This window comes from Canis lupus, chromosome 24 (genome assembly GCF_011100685.1).
Source record: "Canis lupus familiaris isolate Mischka breed German Shepherd chromosome 24, alternate assembly UU_Cfam_GSD_1.0, whole genome shotgun sequence".
In the NCBI taxonomy this organism is placed as follows: domain Eukaryota; kingdom Metazoa; phylum Chordata; class Mammalia; order Carnivora; family Canidae; genus Canis; species Canis lupus.
Window position 1 is genome coordinate 46,940,574 of NC_049245.1, and position 25,317 is coordinate 46,965,890.

Genomic DNA, 25,317 nt, shown 5'->3' on the forward strand with positions numbered 1-25,317 from the left:
AACGTCTCTAGAACTGGATTTCACTCCTGGCAAAGGGCACAGGCCACGAGGGAGGCAGGCCAGCCAGGTGGCCAACACACAGGCCCTGCGGCCACTTCCGGAAGCCCCGACCCTCACTCGTCTGTGCCTCACCAGGAAGAGGGGCCGAGAATCACACCCACTGGCACACACAAGCATTGAGAGCGCCATTCTCAGATGGGACCCCCATCCTCGCCCCAACAGGTGCCACACCCGCACGTCCACCCCATAGATTCCTCTGCCTTTCGATCAAGTATCAACAGAGTGACATTTCGGGACACCTGGGTGGCCCAGCGGTTAAGCACCTGCCTTTGGCTCAAGGCATGATCCCGGGGTCCTGGGATTGGGCTCCCCACAGGGAGCTTGCTTCTCCCTCTGCCTGTGTCTCTGCCTCTCTCTCCCTCATGAGTAAATAAATAAAATATTTAAAAAAAAAAAACAGGGATCCCTGGGTGGCGCAGTGGTTTGGCGCCTGCCTTTGGCCCAGGGCGCGATCCTGGAGACCCGGGATCGAATCCCACGTTGGGCTCCTGGTGCATGGAGCCTGCTTCTCCCTCTGCCTGTGTCTCTGCCTCTCTCTCTCTCTCTCTCTCTCTGTGACTATCATAAAATAAATAAATAAAAATTTAAAAAAAAAAATAAAAAAAATAAAAAAATAAAAATAAAAAAAAAAAAAAAAAACAAGTGATGTTTCTAATTCTACTTCCAGCATAGCAGGAAGCTTTTAAACATGTTGCTGGTATGAAAATCCATGTGGCTTTAAAGGAAAGGAAGCCTGACCTGTCCCGGGTCAGCAGTCAGAGAAAAACACAGTCTTCAGGACACCTTCCTCCCGAAGCTCAGCTTAGCACCCAGCACCCCAGCCCGCACCCACAGCCACCTCACCTGCACTCCGGGTGAGCGCTGCAGCGCCGTGTTGGGCTGTACCGTCGTCTGGGCCTGAGACACTTGCTTGATTATGGTCGTTGGGGTCACCTGCCGTGCAATAATAGGGGTCCCAGGTGCCTGAAAAACAAGCAAGCATCATCTAAAAGGAGCAACAAGTGACAGTATTTCCCCGCCACCCGATGCAGCACAATCAACCCTTGAGGACAGAACCGGGGCACCCCGGTGCGTCCAGCCTCAAGCTACAGTCATCAACAAAGCCACCCAAATTCTAACCTTTTCTTACCAGAGGGAAAGTGTATGATCAAAATATGTATGTGCTGTAATCAAGCTACCGCTAGGCTCCTTCGCCCGAGTCTACCAAACACGGTCTTTAAAGAACGCGAATATCTGGGAAACCGCTCTGTGCTCCCGTTCACAAGCACTAACACAGGAAGGGTGCGTCCCTGGGTCTAAGGATGGGTCACAGTGCTGCAGAAGAGGAAGTAAAGGAGTGACCAGGTGGCCCCGACACCTCAACCCGATGGAAAGACGGCACGAGTCCCAAGCACGTTTGCGCTGACGTGGGCTGAAAGCAATGGCGCTGGCAGTCAGACGGCAACTTGCACAAGTGACAGTGACACCACAGGTGTCCTCCGCCTGCATCTTACTTCACACAGCCCCACGGGCCTTGAGCTCGCTGCTCTGAGCTGTCCCTCGATCACGGGGCACCCTGTGGGTCTCCCAGCACTGCCAAGGCCTCCGTCCACAGCGCGGGCCTCCACCTCCACAGGGGACACGGCTGACTCCACAGGAACGTCAAGCCCCTGCCAGTCTCCACCTCAGTTACTAACAGGCCACCCAGCAGGCAGGGCCCCGAGCAGAGTTACGACCCCGAGCAAAAAGGCACCAGGAGACAGAGGAGACGCGGGTAGCATGCTGGCACGCACTCGATCGGAGTCAGGATGTGGACAAGACACGCCAGCACTGGGGAACCCGGTCCCCCACCGATCTCCAGGCTCAGGGCACTTACCCCCAAAGGCCTAACCACACATGTGGAGGGCACAGGTGCCGTTTCACGCCACCTCCTAACGCTCCCACACGCCTCCCTGACACCTACAGGTAACGCACGCAGGGTTCACTTTGTACAAGAGGAGACTGAGGCACGGGAGGTGGAGTCAGGGATAGCAGGGAAGAGACAGGACAGAGTCCAGGCCACCATGCCAGAGTTTCGCAGAGCGTGGACGCAGAGCCAGCTCCTCAGAGCCTCCCGATGGTGGACGGCGCATGGCTGCCCCTCTCCGCCCTCGCAGGACACCTGCAAGACGCCCCACGGGCTGCCACCACCCGGCGCGCATGCACTCACCTGTACGGTAGAGATCTGGACGGGAGGGGCACTTGTGGGGGTTGCAGGGCGGGGCGCCATGGTGGTCTGAGGCTGGGTCTGCACGTGGGCCTGGGCCTGCATCTGGGCCAAGGCCTGCTGAGGAATCATTAACAACTGCCCGTTCTCGCTCCGCACGAGGACCATACCTGGGGATAAAGGAGACCTGGCGTCAGGTGACGTACCCCGCATACACACGGCTGGTGAAGGTGCTGACCCTATCAGAGGGGAGCCTGACGGCCCTGAGAAGGAAGGAAAGGTGTGAGAGACACCCAGAGTCCCTGAACTCGAAACACACCTGCCAATAAAGGTGACATGCAAGATGGGAACGTGCACAAGGTTTTCTCCACCAGATTCATGCCGCAGGTGAGTCTTCCTTTCAGAAGTCAGGCCACCGGCACGGGCCTGCAGGGAGGGCCTGGCGCCCCTCTGGGGAGGACGCCGGGCACAGGGCCCCACGGCCCCAAGGCCACACACTGTGCCCACAAGGCTGTCAAGCACTCACACCACTGCTCCTGGCCGTGGCCAGGCTCCTAGGGCAGCGGGAACGTGTAGAGGCAGCAGCCAGGCGTTCAGCCGCCGAGCCCACTCCTTGTCTGGGGCAGTGGGCAGCCCGGCCTCTCCACCGCGGGGCTGGGACCTCGGAGATACAGCCCAGCCACGGCCTGGGGTCCTGTGGAGCCGAAGCAAGCACTGCTCCTGGGAACCTGACTCCCGTGAAGCCCTGTCACCTCACCCCTCTCAGATGTGGGGGGAACGCTGGGCCTGTGGCTAACCTGGGCGCCCCCACACAGCCACAAAGACAGGGACGGCCACTCACGTCATGACGCTGGAGCTAAATCACTGGAAAGGCAGTCCCATCAGTCAGATTTGGCATTAATTTTAGATTCAAGAACCAGCAACCAATTATGTCAGTGATTCTACTAGAAATAATCTATTTTACTGCTTAACTCTCACATTTCCCAGGACAAAGTGAGTAACAAACAGCACACTCCTGCTCACACCAGACCCCAGCAGAAGCCCAGTGCCGCGATGCTCCAGCGGGAAAGGAGGCACCTCCACCGCACACGTACCAGCCTCCCACAGTGTGGACTGAGGATGATACTCTCCAGGAAGAAAAGGCTGCCCTGGAGCCTCCTGTTAGCCCCACAAGAAGCAACGTCAAGGCTTTCCTTCCTGAACCAAACAAGAGCTTCAGTGACTCCCTAGTCTGCGAGGAGCCCCTGAACCTCTGGGTCCTGCCTCCTTCGACAGCCAGCGTGACATCAAGAAACAACAGCCCCTCCCTGGGCTCACAGCTACAACCCCTGATTCAAAAGAACCACATTCATGCCCAGTAAGTAAGCTTCCCTCCAAACATCCCTTTTACAATAAACCATGCTGAAATTTAAAAACAAAACAAAACAAATACCAGCTGCTGCAAATAACTCACTCTGCTAAAATCTGCCAGACCCAGGAGCCCATGAGCACACCGGGGACCCCACGAGAGGAAACAGGGCCAACTCCTCCTGATGCCAATCCCTCGAGCCCACTACCCCCTCGTCACCAGTCCCCCTTCCATCAGGAAACCCCGCTCCTTCCTCATTAGGAGGAGTGAGGAGGGACGGCAAGGCATCAGTGCCTTAGTGCCCCAACTTCAAGCTTGTTAATACGACAGTGGATGAACGTGCCTGAACTATCAGGTGCTTTTCTGCATAAAGCATTCCTTCAACAGAAACCTAAAGGAAGATTTAAATAATAAACACTCATGAAATAGTGAATGAAGCAGCAGCGCACTGTGCACACTGGGCGCCACAGAAGTGTGAAATGGTGCCGCCCGCTGTGCCGCGTGCCCGTGGCTACAAGTCAGAGAAGGAACTGCAAACGTTGCCAAGAAGTGACCCTGGGACTCTAAGCAGGTAACTTTACCTCACAGAGACACTCGGAATACGTCCAAGTCGGTACATAAGGGGACAAGTGAGAATGACAGATGGAACTGGGAAGAAGGGAAGTGGGCCCCCAGTGACCGTGACCCCAAGAACAGCCTCGTGGCTCCGAAGGCCGAGGGAGGGCGGTGTGCACACGGGAGTGGGCGCCGTCCTGGGGACACACTTCCCCCCAGTGTCCCCGGCCACGATGCGTTACAGTCACTGATCACGCAGAAAGCACAGAGCCCCAGGATGATCACGACGCTGACAGCTGCATCAAGTGCCACATTTTAATGACATTATCACAGTCTTGGATCTCGGAAACTCTCACTGTAACCACTCACTTCAAACAGATAACCTGTACAGTGCCTGTTCTTGCACAGACCAAGAAACACAACTCTGTCTCCAAGTCAGCTCCCCTCTGCAGGTGCAACATGGGCTCAGGGAAGGGGCCCTGCGGGTGCGGTCCACTGCCCCTTACACACGGGGCCACCTGGCACACCACAGTGCCCTCCTTCCCAAACGCATCCAAAGCCCACTCCGCACACACGCGCCCTGGCAAGCGAGAGGAGGACTGCACACGCTGGCCTTAACCGTCTGACCCCTGACACAGAAAATACGTCTTCTGTTTCCAAAGACCCTTCGGCTCCTGCCCAGCCGAGGTGGCCAGTCCTCGAAGGCAGTTCACAGGCAAGGTCAGGAGCCATGGACGGGCCTCCCTCCGCCTCCCCCAGGAGCCGCTGCCTCTGCTCAGGATGCACAGAAGCCAAAACCAGCCTGTCTGCCCAAGAAGCAACCCTGCCCAAGCAGACAGTACTTCAGATGTTCTTTTTTTAATAATTGTAACACTTTGCTGAAAATAGTGAGTCTGTGCAGCAAACAAGCAATGCAGAGACATACAAGGCAAACAGAAATCTGAAATCCCACGTCCTCTGGTCACCATGCACATGGAGGACATGCGTTTCGACGGCGGTGATGAGAAGCAGTCCGTGGCATTTCCTTCCTCTCACCGCTTCTATCGCAAGTCATTTCCGTGTCACTGAACATTCTTCAAAAACACAGTTTTCAGGAACTACATAATACTTCATCCAAAATGTACGTATAACTTCTTTATTGCTTAGGATATTGGGCTATTTTCTGGTTTTCGTGGCTGTGAAAGCTCAGATTTAAAATTACAATGCACAGCACCAATGCCCTGCCAGCAGTTCCATAGGCCGCACCGTCTGGCAGAGCCTGGGCTCCCGCGCTCACCCACGCAAGCCCCGGCGCACCTGCGTGGGAGGCCAGGCCACCGCCCGCGGGCCGTCCCTGCTGCTCAGCATCGCGTGGACCGCCAGCTCTTTAGAGAGAATCCTATCCTTCCTCCAGCACCAGAGCTCAAGATAAACTCAAGGTTTTTACCCAATGTTACAGTTTCCATGATCCTTTTCATACCAACTTTTACTGTATTTTTAACCAAAATGTAGGTCAGCCAAAGCTACGCTACAGATTAAACAGGCATTTTTGGACTCGCCTGGGAACCTCCACCTGGGCGGCATCCCTTCTGGGGAGGCTCCTCCGCACAACCTCCTGTGGGCTCCGTACCACCTCCGCCTGGCCCATCACAGCCCTTCAAGCGGGGCTCCCTCGGGGCCATGGCTGGGGCTGTAAGGCTGTAATGACAGGAGCAGGGCACAGGGAAGGGTTGCTGGGCCAGGGGGACCAGACCTCCAGCCTCACCCTCCCCACCATGAGGGTCTCCAGTGCTGTCACCTGCCAGAGTACGAGTCCATAAAGACTCAAAAGGCAAAGCCCTCTACCATTAAACACGTGCAAAAAGAAACTGCACCCCGAACCCCGATGCCAATGCCAAAGAAGCCAGAATTGGGACCAGAGCCGAGAAAAGGGGCAGAGCTCAGTGTGAAACACAGCCGAGACTTGGTTCCTGAGTGGCTGCCCACCACGCTGCGAGCCGGAACCATGAGCTGGAACCACGAGCAAGAGCCTGGGGAAGGAGAAGAGGACCTGGGACCTGCTGGCCCCAGGCTGTGGCCTGAGAAAGAGCAGGGCTGTCCCCGGGGCCCAGGACCCAGAGTAAGAGGTCCCAGGTCCTCCTGCCACACAGCCGCTGATGCGGACACGGGCAAAGCTCACATCAACTACGGCCCAGGTGTTCCTTTCACTCTTGTGGCTTGCTGCTGGGGTACCATGACTCCGGAAAGTGGGGGCGCGGGGCTCCAACACGCGTGTGGGCGGGGCCCCCGGGGCCTGGCACCACACCCACCTCACAGGTCTAAGTGTAGAGGGGACGGCACGCACCAACTGTACCCAACCGTGCCGCTGCTGCGGTGCTGGCTCCGAAGGGCCCGATGCACACGAGGCCTGACCCAGGCCCTGGTCCCAGGGTTTTGGTCCTCTGAGAGCCGCTGCTCCATGCCGCAGTCTCCCCGCATTTTGGCAGCTCTGCTCCCCACACTTGTCCACAAACTGCACAAAGCTGACCATCATTTCTGGGAAAACTGCCCCTAGGCTCCTGAAGGGCCAACCAGACAGTGGTGTAGGACCCACTAGTGGGCTGGGACACGAGCTCGGGCAGGAAGTCCTCCCCAGAATCCGGTGCTCTGTTCTCCTGGACAGCTCATCCTGTTCCCTTAAGGAGGCATCTGTGCTGTTACAGTATGCACAGTGGGCATCGTTCTTTCAAAACCTGTTTACTGGGATCCCTGGGTGGCGCAGTGGTTTGGCGCCAGCCTTTGGCCCAGGGCGCGATCCTGGAGACCCGGGATCGAATCCCACATCGGGCTCCCAGTGCATGGAGCCTGCTTCTCCCTCTGCCTATGTCTCTGCCTCTCTCTCTCTCTCTCTATCATTATAAAAAAAAAAAAAAAAAAAAAAAAAAAAAAAAACCTGTTTACTATTTACTGTTGTAAAGCTAAATGTTTTCGTTCTCATGTGTACAGGGGGCAATTCAATGCTCAAAGCAAGAATGGGGGGAAATGCTGTTGCTCAAGGGTGAAGAGCAATGACATTATTCCATTTCTGAATAGTTAAAGATGAAGCTTCTGACCCAATTCATGTTCCAGCACGTGCAGCTGCCTGCACAACATAAATGCTGTTACCACAAACTTTAACTCATCCTAGCATAACACTAAAAACTACAAACATGGCTGAGAACCGTGAAGAGAGATGTAAAGCGAAGAGCTTCACCAGGCCTCGCTCACGGGTCGGGGAAGCCAGTGGCTAAGATGCCAACTCTCCTCAAATGCACCTGCAGATGTAGTGTAATCCACCCAAAATCCCAGCAGCCCTTTGTGTGCAAATGGACAAGATGATTCTAAAATTTGTATACAGAGGCTCTCTGGGTGGCTCAGTGGTTTTAGCATCTACCTTTGGCCCAGGGTGTGATCCTGGAGTCCCGGGATCGAGTCCCACATCGGGCTCCCTCTAGGGAGCCTGTTTTTCCCTCTGCCTGTGTCTCTGCCTGTGTGTGTGTGTGCGTGTGTCTCATGAATAAATAAATAAAATCTTTAAAAAAATAAAGACTTTATTCATGAGAGACAGAGAGAGAGAGAGAGAGAGGCAGAGACACAGGCAGAGGGAGAAGCAGGCTCCAGAAGCAGCCTGATGTGGGACTCGATCCCGGGACTCCAGGATCACGCCCTGGGCTGAAGGAGGCACCAAACCACTGAGCCACCCGGGCTGCCCTAAATAAAATCTTTAGGGGATCCTGGGGTGGCTCAGCAGTTTGGCGCCTGCCTTTGGCCCAGGGCATGATCCTGGAGACCCAAGATCAAGTCCCACGTCAGGCTCCCAGCATGGAGCCTGCTTCTCCCTCTGCCTGTGTGTGTGTCTGTGTGTGTGTCTCTCCCTCTCTCTCTCTCTTTTATAAATGAATAAATTTTTTAAAATCTTAATAAAATATTTTTTAAAATAGAATAAAATAAAATTTGTATACAAACACAAGGTCGTAGAGCAACCAAACAACCATGAGAAAGAATGAAGTTGAGGCTAACGCTACCCATTTCCCAGTGCGCTCAAAGCTGCAGGACAGCGCTGGTGCAAAGTTGGAATAGATCGATGGAGTAGAACGGAGTCCAGAAATGGGCATGGACAACTAATAATTCTTGGCAAAGGCACAAAGGCAATTCAATGGGAAAAGCTAGTCTTTCAACAAATGGGGAATAAGTGAACATCCACAGGCAAAAAGCATTGACTTGGATCCCTGCCTCACACCGTATATCAAAACCGACTCAAAATGGATCCCAGACCCAAATGTATTAAGCCCTAGAACTCTAAATTTCTCGAAGAAGGGACCCCTGGGTGGCTCAGCAGTTGAGTGTCTGCCTTTGGCTCAGGTTGTGATCCGGGGTCCTGGGATCAAGTCCTGCACTGGGCTTCCCGCGGGGAGCCTATTCTCCCTCTGCCTGTGTCTCTGCCTCTCTCTGTGTCTCTCATGAGTACATAAATAACATCTTTAAAAAATAATAATAATAAATTTCTGGAAGAAAATATGGGGGAAAATCTTTGTGACCTTGGATTAGGCAAAGATATTCTATTTTCTTTTAATATTTTATTTATTTATTCATGAGAATATACAGAGAGGAGAGAGAGAGGCAGAGACACAGGCAGAGAGAGAAGCAGGCTCCATGCAGGGAGCCCAATGCGGGACTTGATCCCCGGTCTCCAGGATCATGCCCTGGGCTGAAGGCGGCCCTAAACCGCTGAGCCACCTGGGCTGCCCAAGCAAAGATATTCTAGATACGACACCAGAAATACAACCCTAGAAAGAACAAGTTGGTAACATGGACTTTATTAAAATTAAACACTTCTGCTCTTCAAAAAGCACTACTAAAGGAAACAAAGATAGGCCAGAAGAGGAAAGGAAGTCCTCGCGAGGCACATCTCCAAGAAAAGGCTAGCATCTATAACATGGAATTCTCAAAACTCACTGAAAAGAAACAACCCAATACAAAAAATGGGCAGCAGACTCAAAGAGACGCTTCCCCAAAGACAGACAGACGGCAAAGCAGCACATGTGAAGATGTTCCACACTGGGCATTAGAGAACACATATCAGATCCCCCGTGTGACACCTCGCCACGGTCGCCGCACGAGCAAAAGCAGGACACTGACCATCCCAAGTGCTCACATGGGTGTGGAGCGACCAGGGTTCCCAGACACCGCTGGCGTGAACGCATCCTGCAGCTCCCTGCAAAGTCCCACATGCCCTGTCACAGGACCCATCCCTTCCACCTCGAGGCACTCACCCGAGAAAAGGAAGAGCAGACCCTTACAAAGACTTACACCCAAGTGATTCGTAGCAGCTTTATGTGTAAGAGCCAAAAACAGGGAACAACCCATAGGTTTACCAGCAGATAAAAGGACAAGCCATGCTGGCATTACCTGCAAAACAGAGAAGTAGAGATGACAAGTGATAAGCTGCCGATACACCACAGCATGACCAATGACCAACCTCCCTTCACCTGGAGTGATGGTTCGGCGGAAACCCTCCTGCCCAACAGCTTTCCATAGTTCCCCACAGCTCTAGGGACACAGGTGGGCTCCATAGCAGGCTCCCTCAGCAGCCTCATCTCAAAGACACTAGCCACAGAGCCCCTGCCTACCCCAGGGCCTCCTGGCCTCATTCTAGAACATTCCTTCTTCCCTGCTGCCTCTGGAGCAGCTCAAGGCCTGCATCCTCAGAACCCGCCCACACCTCCTCAGGCTGTGCCCCAGTGTCTGTGGCCCCAGGAGGCTGTGTCCCCTCAGTGTAAGCTCCCTGGGGACAGGACCCGGCCTGCGCAGGCCGCCCTCACATGTCTGCACGAGGAGGCAGGGAGGAGAACAATGGCTTCAAGCCGCACTCCACAGGCCAGCCGCAAACAAGTCCAGCCAGCGTAAGGGCCACCAGCCAAGAAAAATAAAATCAGTGGCTAGTGTCCTCTCTGGCCGACGCGCACAGAAAAAACTGTTTTTCTACGCTGTCAATGCTTTCAAATGCTAAAGATTAGAAAAAATATCTGAAACATCTGAATAAAACAAACACTACACCTGGGGTGAGCACAGCGTGACAGAGCTGCCAATCACTCTGCTGAGCACCTGAAACGAACAGAACACTGTGCGCCAACTACATGTCCGTGAAAAGAGAAACAGAACAGCCCCAGGGCAGGCGGGTCACCCCACGCCTGGAAACACCCGTTCAGGGGTACAAGCCGACCATGACCCGCGGCTCAGTCAGGAGCCCACACATCACATTCACCTCCCCCTGCATCGTCCCGACGAAGCTCAGGACAGCAACGGTTTTAAGGCAGTTTGTCCCCTAGAACTCTTCAGATGCTGTGTTTACAAACTTCACCCATATGTGCACACACACGTGTGCATACGCACAGGCACAAAGGCCACCAGAACTGTTTGCTGCTGGATGGGCCGGTGGAGGAGACGCGGATGGGGGACGGAGTGGGGTCCTCCCTTACAGCAAACATGTCCATACAGGTTGAACTTTTGTAATGAACAGAATTTTGTCCAAAAAAGATGACTAACTTGCCTATAACCACAATAGTTTTATCTACTTTAAAAAGTGGCCAAGGGCACCCAGCTGGAACATGCAACTCTTGATCTTTGGGTCATGAGTTTGAGCCTATGTTGGGTGTGGAGATTACTTAAAGACAAAAATCTCAAAGTTTTTGTTTTTTTTTTTTAAATAAAAAGTGGCCAAAAAAATACATCAAGTGATTCCATAGTTTCCCACAGCTCTAGGGACACAGGTGGGCTCCATGGCAGGCTCCCACAACACAAGGGCCAAAGAGCAAAGATGCTCAGCCTCACCAATAAGCAAAGACAGGCAAATTACAAGATGACCCTGTTCACCTCATCATGGCACGGGGTGGGCACAGGGCATACAATTCTGGGCCAGGATCTCTTCAGACAGTACCAATACTGTAACGCACGTCCCCTGACCCAGAGACTGCAGTCATGGGCCTGTGCACAGTGAGACACTCGCCCAGCAGGGGACAGGTGCAGCCGGCTGGCCATGTCCACCCTGAGACAACACGCACCATCTAGAGGAATGCATTCCAACTGTGCACTGGCGGGGATGCGTGTCCTTGATGTGCAACATGAAAAGACAACTGCAGGGCAACACATGGGACCAGCTCCTGCGACAGGCCCCGGGCGTGTTTAGCTCGTACTTAAGAGATAAACAACTACAGTCACCATGCACCTCGGGGTGTTTATGTCTCAGAAGACGCGCAGGGCTCCACTGTCCGCCGTTCTCCACATCAGCACTAGAAACACTGTCACGTAAAACCATCAAAAGAAAAACAGTGACAACAAGTGATGGGTGGCCAGCTGCCAGGAGAGCTGTGGTCCCCTCAGCCCTCTGGGGCCACCTGTACCGCTCTATCACCCTGGGCTCCCAGTGCCGCCTGAGGGCCCACGCACTGTCCCTATCCCTATGGCCCCGTCGCAGACCCCCAGAGCCGAGGCGTCCTCTCCCATGGACATCTGCCCACGCCAAGTCTCGGACGCTCCATAGTGCTTCATCTGTCCTGGGGTGGCAGGGCCTTACACCGAACAGACACTTACTAAACACCAAAGAGTAACTCGGTGGCCCCACTCTGTGGCTCTAGCAGCATCCCACACAGATGTCACCACTCTTCTGGAAGGTGTAGAGGAAACATGGGCCCCAGAAAAGACACAGCCGGCTCCCCTGACAACGGGGCAGGATGGTGACGCAGCCTCCTCACGGAGGGCCGGGCTCTCCTCCAGCGTCACAGCCTCGGCCCTCCTCACTCCTGCGGAGCCAGCAGCCTCATCCTTCCTGGGAGGCTCGCATCTGCCCAGCTCTCTGCCCTACGCCCTCGGCCCTGCCCGCTAGTGTGCACGGTGAGGGAACGGCGTCGTGAGCTCCAGCGGGCTGGTCAGCCAGTACCACTTTCTCATCTCCCTACTTCTTCAAAACCCCTGAAATCCAGGGGCCTCAGGGGCATCCCTGCATTCCTGCTCCGGGAGCCCCAGGTAAACCCCCCTCAACTTTCCTAAACTCTTAGGATCAAGACTGAGTGCATTTAGCCCCAATTTTTCAGTCTGAAATCCTAAAGGCCCCGCACTGACCAAGAAGCTCTCCCCACACGCACATCACTGTGCTCTCCTTCATCTGCAGATTCAGGCACTAGGGTAGTGCCCCCTCGGCCTTGACCCAAGGAGGCTCTGATCTCCATCTGTGCCCCCCCAACCTCCACCCCACCCAAAGCAAGGTCGCCCAGGGTCACTTCTGCCCTAGCCCCAGGTACACTCGGCCTTCCTTCATTTCCCCGCCCCTGATATTCTCTTCTTCTATTAGGGGTACTTCTGTTATACACCATAAGTTCTTTCTAGTGTGAAACGTGTATAAATAAACAAAGAATAAACAAATAAATGCTCCCAGCAAAACCTGAATGCAGCCACAAAGCAGGAGTGCAGAGCCACCGGCAGGCAGGTGCCTGAAGGACCCACTTCCCCCTCCAGAGCTGGGCTTATGTCCAGGGGCCCACGAGCAGCTCTACAAAGAGAGGACAGGAGGCTCTGCAGGATCACTAAGGCAGAGAATACACAAGATGCTTTGGAAGAACACTCTGGATCTTTGTCAAAATCAATACGCAAAGCGAAACGATGGTCTGCTTCCTGGGATCATCAGGATCATCTTCTGTAATCTCAAATCCCCAAGCCCGTCCACCCCGAGACTAGCGTCTGTGCTCTCTGTGTTTAGCTGGCTACTGAGCCAGTGGGAGCCAGAGAGGCCAGAGAAGAGTGGCTAATCTGGAAGCGTCAAAGGCGTGGTAAGACGAGCAGCTCGCTGCGCCAGACAGAGCTGTCCACAACACAGGATGAGGCCCAGAGGGCCCGGCTGGAGGTCCATCCAGGGCCTGGGTCTGCAGCAGCTAAACCACTGAGGGCATCCTGCTTGTCGTGAAAAACCTGTAGACAGAGCTAACACAGCACAAGTTCGAGGAAACTGAGCTCAGGAGGCAGATGCTGTGCACTTTACATGATTTATAGCAAACTCCAGCTCTCCAGAACTCAGCCCCCGGGCAAGCTCCCTTCTCGGACCACTGAAGAGGCCAAACACGGGCTCTGAGCAGCCGAGCTATACCCACTCGCTTGGCCAGCCAGCAAATACCCACCGAGGCCCTACTAAGTGCCAGGATGTGCCAGGCACCGACAAAAACAAGAAACACAGCCACGGCACACACTCCTGGAACTCCCTTCACAGTGGAGAAGGCAGGGACTGGCCAACAACCTCACCCTATCTGATCGATGCTACGGTCAATCGGTGCTATGGAGAGGAGCTGCTCAGCACTGGAAGAGCATGCAACCTGGGGACCTTCTAGGCCTTGTCTGAGGGGCCTAAGCAGATTCAAGGACGAAGTGGCACCATAGCAACACAGAAAGGAGTGGGGCCCAGCTGCAAGGAAGGTGAAGGAGAATGCACCTCATCTCAGCAACACGGGCAAGGACACGGCAAGGGTCAGTGGGGAAGAGCAGAGAATGGGGACCCAGGAGGCTGAGATCCAAGCACAGGTCAGCGAGGCCCCCAGGTCCTAGGCAGGTACTGGGGTTGCCAGCGTGGATACTCCCTACAAAGTGTGGGGTACGGCTGGAAAAGCGAGAGGACAAGGAAAGAGACCGCAGGTGGGAGGGAGAGGGTGCTGACAAGCAACACTGTTCAGTTTTAAGTAACATGAAGGCAAATCCCACAGTTGGCAGAAAAAGCATCTGATAAACTCAACATCCACTCATGACTACAGAATAAATATCCCCGCCAAAAAAAGCAAACAACTTCGGGAAATTAGCAATGGGAAGGAGCTTCCTTGACTTGATGAAGGGAATCTACAAACCATAGTCTCCAATGGCTGATCTTTACAGCATTTCCTTTGAAATGAGGAGTAATTCACAGATGCCAGTCATCACCCGTTCTACCCAAGACCCCAGCAAGCCCACAGCCCAGAAGACAGGCCAAGGAGCTGGGAGCATAAGAAACTGTCATTAATTGTCAGAACAGGACTCTCCGTGTAGAACATCCAAAAATATTGCACACACATTTTTTAATGAAAGTATGTAAGCATGTAATAAGATTGCTAGACACGATCAACACCCAGAATTCAGCTACAGGGCCCCTGGCAATCAAGCATCTGCCTTTGGCTCAGGTCATGAACCCAGAGGGTCCTGGGATCAAGTCTCACATCGGGCTCCCTGATCTGCTTCTCTCTCACACACTCTCCCTCTGTGCCTTCCCTCCATCTCCTTCCCACAAATAAATAAAACCTAACAAAACAAAACAAAATTCAACTACAATTCAACATACCATCAACAAAAATTAGAAAATGTTAACTCCTTTTTTTTTAAGTAGGCCCCACCCCACCCGCAGTGTGCCAGCGTGGAGCCCGACACGGGGCTTGAACTCATGACCTTGAGATCAAGACCTGAGCTGATGGGACGCCTGGTCGGCTCAGTGGTTGAGCATCTGTCTGCCTTTGGCTCAGGCCATGATCTGGGGTCCTAGGGTTGAAACCCATATCAGACTCCCTGCATGGACTTTGCTTCTCCCTCTGCCTGCATCTCTGCCTCTCTCTCTGTGTGTGTCTCTCATGAATAAATAAAATCTTAAAAAAAAAAAAAAAAGACCTGAGCTGAGATCAAAAGTCAGATGCTTAACCAACTGAGCCACCCAGGCACTCAGAAAATGTAATTTTTAAAAACTACTATTTACAGGTCTGGAATGACTAACAAAGCACATGCAAGACCTAGATGGGAAAAAAATACATACGCTTGATTGAGAGATGTGATAAAAGATCCACACCGAGTGATTAACCATACTCGCAAATACGCAGACACTATACCACAGATGTCGCTCCTCCCCAAGCTGACCCACAGATCAGTACAATCCCAATCAAAGCAACTACAGGAACCCTCACGGGCCTCAAACAATTGACTGACAAATGCATAAGCAAGACAAAAATGCCAAGATGAACACAGACAATTCTCAGGAAGAAGCAAGTAGGGTCTTGCCCTAGAGTTAACACAACGCCACACTATGGACACGGTGGCACCAGCGGAAAAGCACAAAGACAAGCCACTGAGAGCCCAGAAACAGACCCCTATGTCATATAAAACTTGAAATGTTGCAGAGGGGATGCACAGGTCAGTGAGATGAGGACGGCCCATTCAAAGAAAGAGTGCTGGGTGACCATCTGCCGGAGAAGGGGCAGCAAGTGGCCCGAGCTCCCCTGCACCTGACACAGCCTGATTCCAGGGGACGGAAGACACCAGAGTGGAAGCACACTAAGATGTCAGAAGAAAATACAGGATACTATCCCTATGAGCTTGGGGTTAGAAAGAGCATATTAATCATGACCCAAAAAGGCGTTTGCCATAAAGACAGATCAGTGCACCTACATGAGAAAGGAGAACCCCGCTCCGCAGACGAAGCCAGAGACAGGCTGGCCATGGCCACACACACACACACACACACACACACACACAGCCTCTAAGGAATCGTAACCACAATAGAGATTAACTCTCAGACTGGTAAGAGAACACTCAGAGCACGGCCAGCATAGAGCCAGCCGACGGCACGCACGGCACGCCACCACGACGACTCAGCGGCATGTTGCTGTGTGAAGGACGCCAGGCTCACAAGAGCACCGCTGTGCACGTTCACGTCTACACAGCTCTAGAGGCAAGATCCCGGTCACTGGGTGATGGGGCGGATGGGTGGCTGCCAAGGAGCTCGGGGAGGGGTCTACACCCCGAGTGCAGTGACAGTCACACAACGTACGTGTTCGTTAAAACTCACGAACTATACACTCACCAGCGTCAATGTTGCGGCACGCAGACTACACCCCCGAAAGGGGACGGTGAAGGTAAAGCCGTGGGGTGCCACTGCACACCCACCAGCAGTCAGGCTGCACGAAGCTGACCCTGTGCCCCACAGACGACGAGGACATTCCCAACGACCACTTAGGAAAAGTGTGGTGGCTTCTGAGGAGCCTGAGCACCACTTGCCCCGTGACTCAGCAGTTCCATCCTAACACCCATGAGAAAAGAACATGCACACGGACGTCCACACGCAGCCTGGCCCACTAATGCTCAGGACAAGGCTTCGCTCCTACCGCCCCCACTGGGAAACCCAACTGTGGGCGCCCTGGGCGCGGACTTACTGACACGGGGGTGCGACAACGGGGGTGAACTCCACACCGTGTGGAGAAGCCAGCCATGATCGCCACGTGCAATACCATTTCTGTGAAGCTTTAGGAGGGCAACCAAACGGCAGACCCAGAGCGCACTGTCTGCCTGGCCCAGGTGTCCTGTCAACAAGGGGGCACGGGAGGCTCTCGGGGTGAATGGAACATCTGCAGCTGGGGCGTGATGCTGGGCAGACAGGTGCACACACTTCTCACAGCTTACTCTGCACGCTCCAAACGGGTGCCTCTTGTGGTCTGTGCTTTATGCACACCCCCCCCCCCGAAAACTTTCACGTGTGCTGAGCTCTATTTAAAGGCGAGCCTCCTCAACCCTCAGATCCCATGGACTCGGCTGGCAGAGCGCCAGGAGGCTGAGTCACCCCGCTGACAGCACAGCAGGCCGGGGCAGCCAGGCCGGGATCCCTCTCACCTCCGCAGGGAAGGAGCGCCCCGCCGCCCCCTCCTGCAGCCCGAGCTCCCTGGCTCGGCTGGCTGGGCCCGAACATGCGCTCCTCCTGCGTAACTGTCGTGTCTTTGCTGGACTCTATTATCTCCGTCAAATCTTCTAGGGGATCCCTGGGTGGCGCAGCGGTTTAGCGCCTGCCTTTGGCCCAGGGCGCGATCCTGGAGACCTGGGATCAAATCCCACGTCGGGCTCCCAGTGCATGGAGCCTGCTTCTCCCTCTGCCTATGTCTCTGCCTTTCTCTCTCTCTCTCTCTCTGTGTGTGACTATCATAAGTAAAAAAAAATCTTCTATGATGAGCACGTATCACAGCCGTGCCCTCTCCCCCGAGGTCCCAGGGACGGGGTCCCCCATGCGAGAAGCCGAGGAGCCTCCCCCGGCGCACGGTCAGAAGGTCAGGTCACCCTCGCACTGCATCACCCACCCGCGTCCTCACATCACTACATCCCATCGTCCCCTCATCACAGGAGGGTGAGCACAGGACAGGAGGTGTTTTCAGAGTGAGAGGCCACGTTCACACAACTTGTATGGCTGCGCGTTGTGACAGCCATCCTGGGTCATCGGGAGTTCCTGATGCTCCCTGGCTGTGCCCGGTGCAGGTGTGTGTGTGTGTGTGTGTGTGTGTGTGTGTGTGTGTGTGAGAGAGCACCCGGGACGTGCAGGGTGTGGCACTGCCCCCGGCTTCGGGCGTCCACGACGCCTGGGATGATGCCCCCAGATGGGGGAGACTGTACCCCCTAAGGGCTACTATGAAGCAGGCAGGCCTGAAGGAAGCTGAGACACATCCACGGGGTCAAGCGCACGGCCAGCCCAAAGGACACTCCACGCTCTCCACTGAAGACGAGACGGATGCCTCCATCGGAACAGAACCCAGAAGGGCGGGCCTCGGGTGGTCCCTGGGTGGGGCAGTGGCCCTTCTCCAGGCACAGCCAACAACCTCTCCTCGCCTCACACGGACGCCTCCAAGTGCTCTACTGTCGTAAGAAAAGTGAGACTCCAGTAGCAGACCTAACCAGCCATCAGTGAAGCCGTTTCAAATACACCCCCGAACGCCTATCCCAGCTTTTGCTCCCCTGCACCCCGCTCTCAGAGACATGAATGACAACTCCCACCACAGCTCACAACCCTTCATCTCCTGAAACGGTGGGCAGCACCATGGCAGGCAGGAAAAGAGGCACCGAACTTTTTCCTGAAATCTAGTTTACAAGGAATGAAGTCCACCCATTTTAAGCACACAATCAGAGTCTGAGCAAATAGGCACAGTTGTGTGTTAGTCTCTACCGCAACTAAGACTCGAAACATTTCCATCAATTTACAAAGCCCACTGGCACCTCGCCTGGGGCAGGCGACCACGTGGTTACCCTGAGCTCCTCCTGGGGTCACAGGAAGGGAGTCGTGCACCAGGCGCTCCCGTGCCTGGCTTCTTGCACCTGACAGACACGGCTGTAGGTGCCAGGCCTCTGGTCCTTGCATCACCGAGCCCGGACAGACCACATGCCACACACGTGACAGATATTATGGTGATTTCCAATTTGGACTCTGTAAACTAGGCTGCTACAAGTGCCCGCAACGAGTTCCGTGGGGATGGACGTCGCATTTCTCTTGGAGCAGGACTGCGGGACACCGCCATGCTCCCTCCTCCTGCCGGGCGCTCGCCCCCTCCGGCCAGCGGGCTCCATGACCCCCATATCCACCAGCAGGAGGTGCGGCCAGTCCTCCTGGCTCTGGCCACGACCGTGGGCATGGAAGCGATGGAGTATCCCACCGGGGCTGTCATTTGCACTTCTCTGATAACCAAGGATGTCAGCATCTTTTCACTAAGGGCCATGTGACCCCTCTTCTGTGTCTATTCCAACCTTCCGCCCATCTTAACAGACAGAGCTGTGTCCTCTGCTGTCCTCTGCTCTCGACACAAGTTCTCAGATACATCGCCCCACCCCAAACCTGCCTTCTAGTTTCTTAACATCTGTCAACTAGCAAAAGTTTTCTTCGCATTCTTAAGTTCAGTGTCCTGATCTTTTCCGCTGCGGTTCAGGTGCTCTGCATCCTAGGGAATCTTGTACTAACCTGCGACGTCGTGCAGGTGGGACACGCTGCCACTTCTAGGGACTCTGCGGCCAGTGTCTGGCGTCCCACAGCAGATGACCCCAGAGCCCATGCTCTACTTCTGCTGACATCCTTCTTCTCCAGGGCGCCAAGCCACGGTCTGATGGAGCAGGCATGGAGAGCCGGGGACGATGTGCTCCCACCTGCAGGTCTAGGACACACGCAGCAGAGACGCACTGTGCTTGCCTTAGTCTCCTCCCCCTGACACAGAAACCCTACCCAGAAGAGGGCAACTGCAAACTAACCAAAGCAATGCAGGACAATGTCTCTGTTGGACTCTGTTTGAAAACCAGACCCAGAGAGAACGCGAGGGGCACAGTCTCATTCTGACAAAACTGACTTAGAAGCAGGGGTGGTAAATCTTATGGAAGGGACACCTGCCCAGGACGCTTTAACACTTAGCAGAGCACTCGTGCTGCCCAACCCTAAGTCAGGCTTTGCCATGAGAAAAGCGAGCCCTGATTCCCATGGTAAGAGCACAACAGACGACGAACCTATGCTATTACCTTTCAATCATATGGAAAGTGACACAGTCAGGGGAGCCAGAGGTCTCTGGTCAGTCCTCACCTGGACACGCAAACATGGGAGCTGCCGGATTCACAAGCATCACCCTGACCCTGTTCCCTCAGATCCCCTACATCTAGGACTGCCCCCAGGCCCTTTCTCTTCCTACCTCTATCCTTCTGCCAAGACTCATCCCTCACCAACCCAGCCACCCCGACGTGCACGTCCCTTGTCACCACAACCGTGTTTTGCCACCATGCCCACTCTATCCCACACTGAGATGTCCCCTTGTTGGAGAGGGTCACTTTCCAACACAAGTACCAAAAATCACCCCTGAAAGTCCCCTAAAGCCCCTGGAGGTACTGGCTGAGCCAGTCCCCTCTGGGAGGACCGTGGCCAACTCCTCCCAGGTACTGGAGCACACTGGTGCCTGTGCATCTGAACCCCAGACCAAAGACGGCACTTGCCTTTGGGGAGCCTGGTGTATCAAAAATGCTTTTCTAAAAACACTGACTGCATGCTCAGGGGCTGAGAAGAGTGCACTTCGCTCCTCTGGAGCACACCTCCCCATCCTCCCGAGGGGCACTGCCAACTGACCATGTTATGACTCCGAGAGCTAACACTCAAGGGTTGAGGGGACCTGAACAGCTAGTCAGCAGCGGACCCCGGCTCTCACAGGAGTCCCGCTGGCGGCTGTCACCACCGGGGGCCCTGACCAACCTTGGCTCAGGAGGACAGCTACACGCAGAAGCCCCTGTAGAGTCAGAGTGGACCTCCCCTCCCTCCCAGGGCTCATCCCCCTCCGGCCCTCCCCTTCCCAGGCAGCCAGCTTTTTGGCCCTCACAGAAGCCCCACCCACTCCCCTGGGCCTCTGACCCCCCACCTGCCTCACCTGTGCCACCCCCCAGGCCCCATCTCCAGGCACAGCAGTGCTGACACATGCCCCCACTGGGCCATCATCCTGACTGGTCTCCAGGCCAGGGAGGGGCAAGTGGGCCCAGGGTCTCCGAGTGGCCCTAGGTAACGTGCCTCACCAACCTGAACCTCGGCTACCTGTCTGCAAGAGGGCAGCCAGGAGAGCAGGAGACTTGGCTCACTGTCCCACCCCCAGGCACCCTTTCAGGTTCCATCTTATCCTCTACCTCCTCCTACCATCTGTCCCCTGGTCCGTCACCTGCCCTCATACAGGTGATATTTCTTACTCCCCCCTCATTTCCGCCTGACTGGACCAAGTCACATTTCCTGAGACCTGGATATGGCAGGAGTCTCCTGAGGCTTTCCCTGCATGGCTCGCTCCTTTGACCTCCCTGCTCACTGATGGCACTTTCAAAATACCCCCATTCATGATAAAAACTCTCAGTAAGCCAAGAAAAAAGGGCAACTCCCTCATCCTATGGATAAAGATGATCCACAAAAAACCTACAGCTCATATCCTACTTACCGGTAAGAAACTCAAAGCTTTCCTACTAAGATGAAAAACACGGCAAGGAGGTTTCTTTAGCTGCCAATCCTCCACATGGCACTGGGAGTTCTAGCTGATGCCACACAGAGGACAAAGTAAAAGATGTATAGACCGGAAAGGAAAAAGCAAAACACTGCATTTGTTCATAAATCACAAGACTGTCCAGGTAGAAAACCCGAAAAAAATGACAAAAGAAATCCCTGCAACTAAACAACGGTTATAATGAAGTTGCAGGATACAAAGTTAGTTTACAAAGGCCAATCATTCTCCTACGCCAACAACGAATAGAATAGAATCTGAAATTAAAACACGTTGTCGGGCAGCCCGGGTGGCTCAGCGGTTTAGCGCCGCCTGCAGCACGGGGTCTGATCCTGGAGACCCGGGATCGAGTCCCGCATCAGGCTCCCTGCATGGAGCCTGCTTCTCCCTCTGCCTGTGTCTCTACCTCTCTCTCTGTGTCTCTCATGAATAAATTAAAAAAATCTTTAAAAACAAACAAAAAAACACGTTGTCAAACTAACACCCAAAAAACACAAAATACTTAGATATAAACCTAACAAAATACGTATTAAGATCTCCGTAAAGTCAACTAAAATCTCTGATGAATTGAATCACAGAACTAAATAAATAGGGATCTCTGGGTGGCTCGGCGGTTTGGCGCCTGCCTTAGGCCCAGGGCACGATCCTGGGGTCCCGGGATCGAGTCCCACATTGGGCTCCCTGCATGAAGCCTGCTTCTCTCTCCGCCTATGTCTCTGCCTCTCTCTTTCTCTCTCTCTGTGTCTCTCATGAATAAATAAATAAATCTTAAAAAAAAAAAACTAAATAAATGGTCATGAATAGGACTCGATACTGTCAGGATGACAGTTCTTCCCAACTTGATCTATGGATTCATTTTCATCCCAGCCAAACTCCCAGCAAGTTACTTTAGGGATACTGACAAAGAAATTCTAAAGCTCACATGGAGGGGGCGCCTGCGCGGCTCAGTCCCTGAGCGTCTGCCTTCAGCTCAGGTCAGGATCTCAGGGTCCTGGGATCGAGTCCCACGTCGGGCTCCCTGCCCAGCAGTGAGTCTGCTTCTCCCTCTCCCTCTGCCCCTCCCCTTGCTCGTGCTCTATCAAATACATAAAATCTTAAAAAAAAAAAAAAAAAAAAAAGAAAAAAGAGCAGAGCCCTGAAACAGGCCCCACGAATACAGTCAACTGATGTTTGACAAAGGAATGAAGGCAACACGACGGAGCAGAGACCGGCTCTTCCACAGTCGGTGCTGAGCCCCCACGGACGTCCACCTGCGGAAAAACAAATCTACACACAGACCTACACCCTTCAGGGAAAATCACTCCAAGTGGGTCACAGACTTAAATGTACCGTGTAAACTATCAACTCCTCGGGGATAACCCAGGAAGCAACCCAGGTGACCTCAGGGATGGCAATGACCTTTTAGACACAACACCAAGTCAGGGTCCGTGAAAGAGAGAGCCGACAGGCTGGTGCGCGTGAGAATTAAAAACGTCTGCTCCCCGAAAGACAACACCACGAGAGTGAGAACACAAGCCACAGACCGGGAGGAAACACTGGCCAGAGAAACAGCTGAGAAAGGGCCGTCGTCCAAAATACAGAAGAACTCCTAACACGCAGCAACAAAAACACAAACAACCCGATTAAAAAAAGGGCCAAAGCCCTGACCGGCCCCTCACCACAGAGGACCCGCAGGCGAGCCCCTGAACTCACGCCCCTCGGCCTGTGTCACCAGGAAATGCCGACGACAACGAGCGAGACGCCCGCACGCCCATCAGAAGGGCCCAAGCCCACCACGCCCACGACGCCAAGCGCTGGCTGAGATGTGGGCCAGCAGGCACTTTCATGGGGTGCTGGTGGGAATGCAAGATGGCACAGCCTCTTTGGAAGGTAGTTTGGTGTTTTGTTGCAAAACTAAACATATTCTTATCCTATGATCCAGAAATTGTTTCTTGGTATTTACCCAATCTATTTCTCGTGAAAACTTATGTCCACACAAAGAGTTGCACACAGATGCTTACAGCAGCTTTATTCATAATTGCCAAAACTTGTAAGCAACCAAGATGCTCTTCAGTAAATGATGGATGATGCACTGAGGAAGGGGATCCCTGGGTGGCTCGGTGGTTGAGCATTTGCCTTCGGCTCAGGGTGTGATCCTGGGGTCCCGGGATCAAGTCCCACATCAGGCTCCCTTCGAGGAGCCTGCTTCTCCCTCTGCCTGTGTCTCTGCCCCTCTCTCTCTCTCTCTCTATCTCTGTGTGTGTGTGTCTCTCATGAATAAATAAATAAAATCTTAAAAAAAAAATAACACACTGTGGCAGACCCAGAAAACGGAACGTTAATCAGTGATAAAAAGGAATAACCTCTCAACAGTGAAATGGCAGGGCAGAGCCACAAATGTACATCACCAGGTGAAAGAAGCCAACGTGAAAGGCCACACACTGTGTATGCCAACTATATGACACTCTGGAGAAGGAACAACGGCAGCAGGGGTCGGGGTCAGGAGGTGGGGGGTGAACAAGAGGACCACAAAAGGTTTTAAGGGCAATGAGAATACTCGGTACAATACCGGTAACAGATAGATGTCTTTATGTATTTGTCCAAACCCATAGAACCTACACGCAGAGATGAACCTAATGCAAGGACCCTGGGTGATGATCAGATGTCAAGTGCTGGTTCACGGATCCTAACACATGTACCCTCTGCTGGGAGATGGACAGTGGGGAGGTTGCACATGTGTGGGGGCCGGTCACATATTGAGAAATCTCTATTTTCCTCTTAATTTTGCTGCGACCTTTACTCTAAAAAATTAAGTTCTTTACAACACAAAAACACATGATCCCTTTTAGTGGTACCTGGAGACTCCAGGGAAGTACCCCAAACCCCCTCAAAAAGTAGCCTGTGGGGGCACCTGGGTGGCTCAGTTGGTTCAGCTCAGGTCATGATCCTGGGGTCTTGGGATTGAGCCCATTGCGGGGGGGGGGGGGGGGGGGGGGGGTGTCCGTGCTCAGCGGGGAGCCTGCTTCTACCTCTCTCTGCCAGCCACTCCCCCTGCTCGGGCACTGTCCAATAAATAAATCAAATCCCCCCAAAAAGTAGCAGCCCACGGATAGCTGGCTAGCCAGCAGAATTATCTATTGCCCACACCTCTTCCCCCACCAAGAGCCCACTAAGCCAAGAGTGAAGGAAGGGACCCCCAAAGGTCAGGGCAGGATATCCAAGCTCTAGGCAGAACTAATAGCCACAAGATCCTTTCCTAAAAAAGAGAGGACATTCTGGCATCAAGAAGTCCCCGTCTAGTCCCACCTGACCACCACGAGACGAGGGGTGCCAAGGGGGCACGACGGCTCTCCCTCCCTCCTCTGTGCCACGCTCCCACCGGCCAGGACCAGCAGACACTCCATAAAAGGCTCAACAAGACAGAGACCTCTGCACCTACTGCATGCCCAGCACCGTCCTGGGCGCGAGGCGTCAGTGGAGCTCCCCTCTCAAGAAGCCACCCGGGAAGAGCACAAACGGTAGGGCGCCCGAGACAGGGGAGGACACATGCCAACAAGCCACCCAGACACAAGAAAATGTTCCCGACAAATCAAAAGGAATTTCAGAAAGAGAACAGGCAGGTAATTATTTTAGAAGGGAGCACACTGCCCTCCACCTGGAGGCACCGCAACATTGCGGCGGGCAGCGCCTCCGCAGGGCCTGCTCTCCGGCCACTCCCGGCCAGGCCACGCGCGCATCGGGCTCCGGGCCGGGGGCCACGAGTTCGCCACCCGCGGTCCTCCAGGCGTGACTCGAGGGCACTCGGGCAGACAGCAGCACCAAGGACGAAGCTGGGGCTGGCCCAGGGGCTGGGAGAGCTGTGCCCCCAGCCCCCACATTGCCAGAACCAGCCGCTTACAGGGCCGTACGGCTCCGCTATCCCAGCCCGCCCCCACCCCCACGCGGAGCAGTGACCTTCATCCCAGATAACAGTCTACACCTAACCCTCCAGCCTCGCAGGCCGACTGCACCCTGCAAACCACCTCTGCACAGCGACCAGCTCTCCGGACAGGGTGCACCTCTTCCAAGGGAACCCTACTTCTGGTTTGATGGAGGACACTGATTTCTCGTGATGACATAGTGCTTCGTGGCAGTCAGGCCACAGTGCCCGCCGCCCCACATAAAGCCTGGGGACAGCCGCCTGCCTCCCTGCTGGTCCCAAGGAAGGACCACCGCCTCTCATGTCCCCTCCCTGCCCCCAGCAGGGTAAGCTCTTTCTCTCACCCCCCGGGGAGGTGGGGCTGGCCACTTCAGCCCCTTACCCTCCCTCACCCAAGAGGCTGGTCGCAGGAACTCGGTGACACAGCCCTCTCAGGACTCAGGGTCCCTCCACCCCAGCTCCTGCCCTCTCT

The 25,317-nt window shown here is 54.2% G+C and overlaps 1 protein-coding gene across 1 annotated transcript in view; it reads right to left on the reverse strand.

The window, feature by feature from the left end:
- Positions 1–25,317, reverse strand: part of TAF4 (TATA-box binding protein associated factor 4) — a 67,198-nt gene that overhangs the window by 28,193 nt on the left and 13,688 nt on the right. The window contains 2 exon segments of the mRNA XM_038572780.1: positions 904–1,023; positions 2,249–2,415. Of these exon segments, the coding sequence (XP_038428708.1) occupies positions 904–1,023; positions 2,249–2,415 (287 nt within the window).